Source organism: Varroa jacobsoni, unplaced genomic scaffold (assembly GCF_002532875.2).
Source record: "Varroa jacobsoni isolate VJ856 unplaced genomic scaffold, vjacob_1.0 scaffold_251, whole genome shotgun sequence".
In the NCBI taxonomy this organism is placed as follows: domain Eukaryota; kingdom Metazoa; phylum Arthropoda; class Arachnida; order Mesostigmata; family Varroidae; genus Varroa; species Varroa jacobsoni.
This window is the reverse complement of record NW_019213153.1, coordinates 52,336-63,020: the sequence shown is the minus strand read 5'-3', so window position 1 is coordinate 63,020 and position 10,685 is coordinate 52,336. Positions and strand designations below refer to the sequence as shown.

General features: G+C 40.2%; 1 protein-coding gene across 2 annotated transcripts in view; it reads left to right on the top strand.

Moving 5' to 3' along the window:
• Positions 1–10,685, top strand: part of LOC111258596 (uncharacterized) — a 25,645-nt gene that overhangs the window by 934 nt on the left and 14,026 nt on the right. Inside the window, exons 2-3 of one of the 2 annotated variants that reach the window (XR_002679085.2) lie at positions 2,628–2,803; positions 9,159–9,939. Coding sequence is in view for 1 of the 2 variants with exons in the window: in XM_086967519.1 (XP_086823645.1) it covers positions 2,706–2,803 (98 nt within the window). In the remaining variant the exon portion in view is untranslated. Of the gene's footprint in view, positions 1–2,627; positions 2,804–9,158; positions 9,940–10,685 lie in introns of those variants that run through there. The other variant, XM_086967519.1, reaches the window with a different exon arrangement.

Genomic DNA, 10,685 nt, shown 5'->3' with positions numbered 1-10,685 from the left:
TGGTTTTAGGGTGCCCTGGTTATAAATGTGTTACATAGCAAAATCACTGTAAGAGTTTGTTAATAAGTCCAAGTTGAGAAATTATGACTTTTCAAGAGACTGTTTTCAACTCGTCCAAAAACTTCCGGGCCATATTTTCGATAGTCAGGTTTAGTATAATTAGCAAAACATGGCCATAGGTCATCCGTTTTTAATTAGTTCGTTTGGGGATTCATCGTTTCGTTAATTCATTCACGAGTATAGTAGCAATAGGACAAAAAGCGTCTTAATAAGGTCTCCCTTAAGGGTACCAATTGGCCCCCAGTTACCTAATTGCTACAACTGTAGACGGCTTGTTGATTGTCCATTGAAAATTGATTGCCCCACGTGATTCGCGTACTTTGTTTAATGGAAGAAAAACGCCCTCATATCAGCGAACTGTGACTCTGTCTTACGCAACGAATTCACTCTTAATGTTTCCAACATAACGAACGCAGAATCATTCTTTTGTGCCTTTTTTAATTCGAAATTCTTGTGCATTATTTAGTAATTTATAAACTCAAGGCAAATTTATGAAAATCGTATGTTTATCTAGTTCCGTATGAGTATACGCAATTCAGCTGACTTAACGGCCGCCCCTGTATCCGTTAGTTAGCGTATGAAAACATTGACTTATTTGAGTTTCGGTGTCGTCGATAAGAGCTTCCTGCCACTGTGGATTTGCCCCCACAGCCGCAGTCGCAATGATCTGCCCGTTCCAGCCATCACGCGAATGCTTGTTCTGCCATTTAACTTTCTTATGCATCGTCGCCATTACTGAGTGGTTATACAGATCACATATTTTTTAGCTATCCTTTTTTTTGCAGTTACTTTAAGCATTTTTGTTTTTGTTATTGCGGCCGACGTTACTGTTATTCACCTACGCTGTCTTATACCGACGTCGTGTCCATAGTGACCACAAGAGCGACCGCTGCTCTCCGTTGCGTCTGGTCTTGCGGCGGTGCTAACGGTTGCTACTGCTGTAGAAACGTCCGTTATATCGACGCTGGCTCTGGCATTTGTTGCGGATAGTATGCGCTTAATACAGTAGTATAAACGTAGTATAATACAATAGTAACAAAACGAGGGTCGATAGAGGAATCACGAGGGCGGGGGGCTTATCCCGATAGCGTCTTACAAATCAGTCCAGGTGACTAGTTCGGTTAGCTGGCGGTATTCCCGGTTGAAATCAATAGCAAACAAAATGCAGTGAAGCTTAGAAGAACAGCTTCCGGCAACCGGTAAAGGGGTGTCCCTGACGTCGTTTGTTTGACGTGGTCGGCACTATTAGCGTACATCTTTCTTTTTAAACGGGCCGGTTTTATGAGACGTGAATGACGTCGCAATTAAACAGAGAAACATAGAAAAGCAACGTAATTTTACTTAGTCAGGGAAAGAGTGCGATTTTTTGAGCGTCGAAGAAAGCTCTTTCGAATTGATAATAATAATAATTACATTTTATTTCTTCTTATTATTTTTAGCCATATTTGCTGTATATACATTATTGTTTTCGATTAACAAATAAAATAATCAAATATGTTTGGTCAAGTGAGCAAATGGCTCAATGTCCAAAGGACAAAGATATCCAACGACAAAAATGTAAGCTTTCAAAAATTACAATGAAAAAATATGCATCATCAAAGAACCTCAGTATTAGACATCGATAAAAATTTAGTTCCTTAAAGCTTTCTTAATTGTAAAGCTATAGCGGCTGGTGTGACCAACATTTTGACGCTAAATTTCTTTAAAAATTCTTTCCAATATATTTTATATATTTATTAATATTACTTCATAGTTTATAAGTCAAATATCAACATATCGAAGATGCTGGTTTTTGCTTTTGGTTAATAAAACATTTAATTTGTTTTCTCTTTTATTTTTTTGCTGCGAATCGGTTTCAACAAAGTAAATATGCAATACATACGTGGAAAGGACAAAAGGCACGTAATGAAGACTGTTTTATTCCGTGTGACAGTGAGGATGGAAATAGTCTTCAAATTATTTCCACCTTCGGTGATTTTTTGGACAAACTCTTAACGCATGTCAGTCTGAAAGCCGCAGTAATGAAACTTCTAGGAGCAAAATATTGTTCCAAAATATTCTCTATAATAAAAAAAATTGAGGTATCGAAATTTTTTTTCTGGAAAATAAAACATTTTCTATGGCCTTTCTTGACGTCAGTCAACAAATCCCAATGAACTGATTAGAAATATATATTCCTATGTCAAAAATAGTTCTTTCACCTGAACGTAGAAGGCTGAAAAAATCACGGGCATTTTTCGTGGCCGAAAATTTTGTCACTTAATAAGGAAGATTGTTCTTGTTTATGACCTCTCCAATCGGAAGCTTTTAATTGTTGCAACTAAAACATAAAGCATGCACCTATATCTAAATTTCAATTTTCGAGCCGAAAATTCTGTTCGACAGGGAAAAATTCAACGTGACGTTTTATTCAAAGTTTCGCTGATAGAAGGGAGCAAAAATGCAATACGTATCTTTATACTCAGAGCCAGTATTTCGAAATGAAGAGGGCAAAAGCCTAATATATCATTTTTAAGAATGTGTCCTGAGTACTTTTTTGAGCGCTAACATTGGTGAGGACGTTCCAGACACAGGGTCGATGGACCAGCCAGTTCTATCAACGGCAATACCGACTGAAGGCCGGCCAAAAGGTGACTCGATTATTAATGTACGCCATTCAGAAGCCGGTCAACTCTATCGACGTACATCGCTGTGACGTCGCTCTTCTTCTACGAAGTCTACTCACGTACATCTCTAAAAGCAAGTAAGCTCGGCCAACGTTCGACATCCTCCATTACAAAACTACGAAGTTTCTAACCATTAAATTAAGCCCCAGTTAACTTTCGTTTACTAGTTGTACCTTCACTACAGCTTAAATAAGTTTGTTTGATGTTTTGCACAATCAGCTGCTGTTAGGCATGTCTTTCTCTGAGTACACAGCGTCCTTTGGCAGTTTTATGATAACTTCTAGTTTTTTTTTTTTTTTTTTTAACTAATACAAGCCAATTTACACATGTAATCAGTCGCTTAATTTTTGTTGCTTCTCCTTGTAATGTGCTATAATAGCCCGCGAATTTCTCACCGTCCATATGTTTATCAGCTTACAGAGTTCATATCGTGCGGTCGATTGGTTTACTTTCTTGGGCCTCTTCCAGAACTTACGTTTGCAAATGCTTATGCACGCAAAAGAAACCTTTTTGGGCTTTCCTTTGTTCCTGCCGCCTAGGACGGGGGTGTTGTTTGTCGTTAGTCAGAAGACACAAAACTTCTATTATTTGATAATATAGTACCGATTAATTTATGTTCGGCGCATAATTTCCGTTGCCATTGGAACAAACGCAGCTTGTTACTATTCATTAGCTGCTACGATAAAAATATATTATCGGCAGGTGTACGCCATCTGTCAGCAATAGTGGACATTCTAGCGGTAATGAAAAGTGGTCATGGTTCTCACTGTGAACTGGTTGTTCTACCCAATACAGAATACTGTTCCCTAGGTTTCATTTGCGTCGAGTAGAGCTTCATATACGTGACAATAGGTAATAGCCTGAAGGGGCTGCTAGTGTCGTCCGGCAGACTTGGAGCGGTTCGTACGGCGCAAACAAAATCTGATAGTGTTCAGGCAATATTATTAGAGAACGACAACTTTACGTGGTTAGGATGTGCTTTTTGTATTCAACTAATTCTTCACATAGTACGATCGAATTAAATAGTTTGCTGGATCATTTGTTGAGAGTAAGTGCACCTTAGGTTTCATAACTTTGTTTCTAAACTTTTCCTGAACTTACCTCTCAGCTAACATGAGTCACCGAACGGCTTACTTCAGCAAGCCGTCAATCGTGGATAGGCTATTTATTATCCTATCTATGTATATTATGACTGTGCTGCCTTTTGGAGTCAGCGATCGCTCGGTTTGTCGACGTTATTATCGGAAACCGGGTTTCGTTCTTACGTTATAGAGGCGCTGTGTCCTGTGTGAAAGTATCTAGCATAAAAAGCCCTGTGTTATTGTCTAAAAATTAACCGTTCCTATAACTGTCGTCCGCGTTGTACTTCGTATATCCTGTATATATGTCAAAAGCCAGCGCTCATGCTGTTTTCTAGAGCTAGGTACTTCGAAAAGTCGGACAAATCGTATAGGGCGCACAGGAATTATTGTTAAGAAGCCGTCTGTCTGCGTTATCTGTTAAATTAAAACGTCACTCTTAGGATGGATCAGCTAAACGGTAATTGCATACACAGATCTATTTGATGTACGGTCGCCACTGACGAACGGGAGGTACTCCGGTTCGTGTTTTGAAAAAGAGCGTGAAAAAAAAATGTTGCTATAATTTACAAGATAACTTTTTGGTATGAGCCCGTTTGTCTGTATAATATGCACTATTATGGTGGCATGTCATGAACACATAGTAGACGTACGAATCTGGCATGCCCATCAACGGTAATCTAAAGCGATACGTAATTAAGTGCTGACTGATACAGACGGACTTCCCATGTGATAGTAATCGATGTTTAAGCTTCTGAACAAATGTGACGTTTATCTAACTATTATGTTTGTGTGTTCCCTGTGACCACGATCTGTCAAAGTAAAATACTGGGAAACACACTTACCGAATATACCTATGCAGTGTTCAAAATGCTTTCTTCATTACACATGTAAAATAACGATTTTTACGCTGTATGATATATAAATAAGTCCCAGTACAGTAGACTATATATTACTGCCTCAAAAAACTATCGACAATTCACTTTAATACCAATTACGTACGGTTCAAATTAAAGTTGCCCTTTTAAAAGTAATTCTCGCTAGGGTCAATTCCATCAAGCGGTTTTTCAAAATGTACTGACAATCCTCGTGCGCGAGCTTTCGGGAAGGGATTCGCTTATTCCGCATTGTTTTGTTTTCTCCTCGCCTTGGTCCGTATACATCAGTGCTTGAGGGTTTGTCATAACCGCTGCTGTTGCTCATGGAACATCACTACTTTGAAGATCTCGCGAAGTACAAACCCCACTCTTTTACGAAATCTGAAGCTTGGTCTGTGGCTAGCAGGCAAGCAGGCGGGAATGGCACCATGACCTGGCCAAAGGTTGGCGCTCAAGCAACAAGAGCCGTGCATTTTATCGATATTTCTTGGCCTTTTCCCAAAAACTCAGCCTTTTCCTACTTGCGTTTCATATCCATTCACGTTTCGGTTTTAAATGTAGGTAGTTGACTTCAAATCCTAAATCTAGCTGAAGTTTAGCAAGACGTATGTAAAAGACGGTGAAAATTTGTTGGCCATCCAGATTAATTTTGCCGCAAAGGTCGTCCATACCTATATGGATAATTTTTGATGGCAGCAGAACAGTGAACGCTACGGGCGTTCGTGACACATCTTCATGAACAGACGCACCAGCTGAGAGATGAATCAGCGTCAACATCGTTCTCCTTCAAAGATTCTTGACAGTATATAATTAGGTGTTACTCGAACGGACGAAAAGTAGTTTAACCCAACAAACAATCTGACCACGATACCGAAATAACAACTTCCAGAGACCAAGCCCAAATTGAAATTACTCTTTGTGGCTGTACCCCGATTGCCTCATATTCAGAGATGAGGTTGTCTAGGCTTTGCTTATTTTTAAGCCAAACAAAACCTCACCAAAGACTTATACTATACGACAGGTCTATCTTCAGAGTACCTTTTTTCCTTCATCTAAATAAACCTGGGACTCAGGTACATAAGCAGATATACGTAACTGCTGGGATTTGTATCAAAACACTTTGGCATGTAAATAGTTGAAGAAATATCTTTTCCCCGGCAGACGGCAGTCTCTCTTTGTTACGTCTATAGAAGCGGTTCTCCGCTAATGTAATTCACGATTACAACTAAATACCGCTTATACCTAATAAAATACGGTACACAACTATGACACCTAGGCGTTGCGAGATTGAAAGACGAACCAAAATGGAAGTGGACGAGTAAATATTCAACAGCCTCGCCCGCCAGCATTTCTAGTCTAAACAGGAGCTGGACAATTGACCTTAGAATAGTTATCTCGGAATTTGGCCTAGTTAAGGACATGGTCTACTTAGCCAAAGGCGTTAGGAATGGTAACATGCGGTAACCTCAACAGTTAATTAACCAGGAGCATTGTTGGTAATGTAGGTAATTGCTGGTATCCGCGCACGTAAGCTGTGCTCATGGATTCTAAGCAGAGCCAAAATGTTCAATAAGCTCTGTATATGCCCGAACTTACTAAATGAGAAGTTTATGGTTATGATTAAGTTAGATGCACGCGGAACAAAGGAAATCCTATGTTTTGATGGGTGCAGAGGAATAACTGAAGGTTTAAAAGAGAACGACATCCAAATACATCTCAGTGTTGTATTCAGTACTTTTAATTATGTCGAAAGACCTCACTGGAAAGCAACCCGCTGTTGGAGAGTACCTTAATCATAAAACGAACCTTTATTTCTCTCAAAATTGTTCATGATGTCATTGCCAGTTTCCGAAATGTATGATTTTTTTTTTTTAATTTTGTATTCTGACCGAATATATGCTCTCGAATCAAGGTGGATACCCATCAAAAAGCGCTGAGCGTATTTTGCCCGACTTTTCTGCATTGGCATTTCCATATAATTGCCCATTTACAGAGACAACGTTTACAATGAATCAACTCGACAGGCGTTCTATCAATGTCGAAAATGCCTTGAAACAAGCCTCCTTTAGATCAATATTCGAGTTGTTTTCCGCCATAGCGCAAACTATTTGCGACAGGGTCCGCCCATTAACACTGACCCGAAGGCCCGAACTCCGCAACGATAGCAGTGCTTCAGTTTTTAGAGTTCATCTTCAGCGGACAATAACTTTTGTGCTAAAAGCGCATGCGCCTACGAGACAGCCGAAGGTCTTATTCAGTTTTCGCGGTGTTAATAACTGTTGTAATGCCCCGATGCCTCCCGTACCACCGGACTAGCCAATACTGTTTCTGCCTAACGAATACCGTAATTTTAGTTTCTACTTAATAGACAAAGCCGTTCTGGTCGGAGATTGCCCGCCAACCACACGCCATACATTGATTCCGTCTGACAAATGAACGAATACCCATATTCACATTGCGGACTGTACAGCTGATTAACTGACGCGTTCGCAAAGGTACCTCGAAGAGTCTAAAGGACACTCAACGAACCACACATACGATACAATCAATGGCAATACTCCGAATGCTTGCCGGAAAATACGCCACTTTTACATTACTCTCTGACGCTGTAGGCTATTTTTCTCGTGAGGCCTACAATACAGAACTACCCGCGTGCGCGCAGAGTGGCACATACGCGGACAAACAAATGGGTTGGAATGGACAGTTAGTGCTCGTGGACTGTGTGTGGCCCTGTTTAAGCATTGGACGGCTCCGTTGCGCCTTACAAGGGGCAAGATACCAACAGCGATTAGCTGTTAGCGATGGCCTAGCTTAGCACCGATGCGCGTGGTGCTTCTTCGAATGGCACTAGTGGCTCGCTTGAGTAAGTTATGAGGAATTAAGGCCGATAATGTTTGAGTCGTTGTTACACATATGACAAACTGGCCATTTGCAGGGCTCGTTGCTAGGATATAGAAGAGCTGGCCGAATAGCCTAGCTGGGATGGCTCGCAGAGTGAAGCCAAGCGAAACAACGTGATTGCAAGCTGGTCGTGTGGGCCGATTCAGGCAGTGATTCCGCTAGTGCCGTCTGTGCTAAACAAGAAAGTTACCAACATCAGCGATGTTCGTGGATGTTCCGCGTTTCCGTCTGATTTCTGTCGGAAAAAGAGAAAATTAAAAAAAACAACTTATTGAGCTCAAAGTAGGGAAATCTTATGCTCGATAAACGAAACTGACTGACTGACTGACTGTCTGGTGTCAAGAGTTGTATGACGACTGTTACCAACATAACGCTGCAATAATAAAAACTAGATTATATAGGGAGCCCACAGCGGACAAGTAGCAGCAAATTCAATGGAAAAAGGCAAAACATTACAGATGTATTGTCCGTTGTCGTTGCGATTCTTGTCAGAGATATTGCATCCGTGATTTGAATAGGTTAACTTATCGAACGACGGTGTTGATAGATCTTGGGCATATTCGATTTTGTCCCTATTTTCCGGACTGGCCAATTATGAAAGACTAACTTAAACGCGAACGCTGTTAGCGAGAGAACAAATGTACATATGCGTCTCTAAGGGGCAAGATAGCAACGAATGCTAATCTATCGATAACGGCAAGCTTGACTTTTCTCGAAGAAAATGACCTAGCTAAACACTGGCCAGTAAGTTACTTGCGGCGAATCTTATCCGATGGCCCCCAAGATACCACTTGTTTGTTATGTGAAAGTATGTTAGTTTTTTTTTTCTATCGTTGGAGAACATATCCCATGATAGCAATAGGTGCTACGTTACATTAGTGACGAAAAGCATAATTTCAAGCAAAGAGCAGACCTAAGCTGCTCCCCTACTTCTAATGGGAAGAAATAAACACTATTATCATAACATGATATAACCTTTATCTAGCCTTTATGTAGCCTGTTATCTGTCCAGTTAGCACAGTGTAAACTATAAAACAGTTTCTTACCATGGATTCTTATAGGGTCAAAAGATGTTCGGCAAATTAAAATAACCTCTAATAATAAATAATAATAATGTTTGCTAACGTTTTTCATGTAGCTTTCATTTTTTATTAGTATCTTTGAATAAGGTATTCAGTTATCTTAGTAACGTTAGCTCGACTAAACGCGTTCACCTGTAGCTTATAGTTCGTCTTGGAACATAAATTCAATGGATTGAGTCACGAAGAGTGTTAAAAATGAATATGGGTCCTTACTCGGTTTTGTACCGACTTTGTAGTTCTTTTTCGAAGAGAGGTGACAGTGGATGCGACGCAGATCGGTACGTGTGTTAAACAACGGCCCGCGGTTCATCGTGTTCTTTTTTGCCTTGTCTCAATCTGCCTGGCTATGTTACCTGACGAACACCACAGGCCCACAAAGACATCGACTTAACAGAACTTCTTTATTTTCTCTCTCAAATAGCTAAACAGAAATGACACAGAAAAATTTAAGGCCAGCTCTTGATTGTCTTAGCTGCGTTTATTTCATTTCAGGATCTGAAAATCCAACGGAGCAGCAGGCGAGCCTTGTTAGGGAACTACATCGTCTCACAGAAGTTCATACCACTACAAAATGCTTTACCCGGCAATTTATTTTCGAGGACATTCGTGGCTGATCATTCCGCTGAGAAATTCGACGAATGAAATCATTGTCACACTATGAATGAAAGAAACTACAACAGATGCTCCTGAACTGCTGCAAGGCCAAGGTCTAAGATAAAAAATTATGGTTCCTTTTAAAAAAGTTAGCGGTGAAGGCAACGGCGGCGGCAACAACGAAAACGAGGGGGTGCCTTTACGGAAGGTAGCCTGAATCGATAGAACTACTCATTCAGATATAGGGCAAAAGTTGTCCATAGGAAGAGAAATAAGAACACGGCTTAACTACAGGCTTCTCCGAGAGAGCATACTACAAATCGTTGTTATCGACTACAAATTCGGAGATTGAATTTCTTGTTTTTCTTGGATCTCGTTTTTCGAGGCCTAAAATTTCAAAGCCTAATATTTGGAATCTAGCGTCGCACTCCATAGCGACATTTTAGGAGTATGCCAAGTTGGAGTGTTTATTTCTTGAGGGTCGGAAAAAATCAATAGAGGAGCTATAGGCAGACATGAACGGAACCGTAGCGCAAGTATACTGGTCAGTCACAATCACAAACTCTCATTTTCTCTTGACCGAATCAGCAGAGTCAAAACCCACATGAAGAAATTGTCACACAGCTACCCCGAAAATACTAGAATAAAGTGAGTTGTTGTAAATATTACTGAACCAGACAGAAATACAAAAACGGGTTCCGTGTATTCCTTCGGGCAATTGAATTTTAACTATCCACTAATTTATATTATTATCATGTGAATCAAAGTTTTCACTGAGCAAATTACGTAACAACCTCGGCTGGGCTTGTAGTTTCCAGGGGGTTCATGCAGAATTTCTAGGGGTGGATTCTGATACACGAATCGCTGGTTAGCTTTCGTGTCATCCTGCCGGGAGCAACTTCCAAAGATAAATGTTTTGTTGTAATTCAGTGTAGCATTATATGATATATACAATACATTATGGAAGATGTGAAAAGAATTTCGGTAACTGCAGACCCAACTGGTAGAAGCAATTCTAAAGGTAGTAGTAGTAGTAGTAGTGGTCTTTATTGGAACATGTGAGAAGATTTGCATCGGCTTTGCTGATTTGCAATGTTCTCTTTTACTACAACTTCAACTTACAATAGTCGAAATTTAAGTTCTTATTGATTTAATGCACATGCCAGATTAGAGTTTAACGACCGAAGGCGAAGACGTGCCGCGCTTAAACTCCTGCGCGATTACTCAAGCCTGTAAACATGAAAAATTCGGGCTTCATTTGTACCAAAAACTTTTGGCTCTTTTCGCCAGTTCGCTAGGTGCAGCGAATGTTTCTCTATTTAAATCTCGGGTAACAAAAACCTGTGTTTTGTTGATGTGAGGTAGATATGCTTTATACTTTGCTAAAGTGTAAAGCTTTATAGGGCTTTATATAGACTTTAGAGG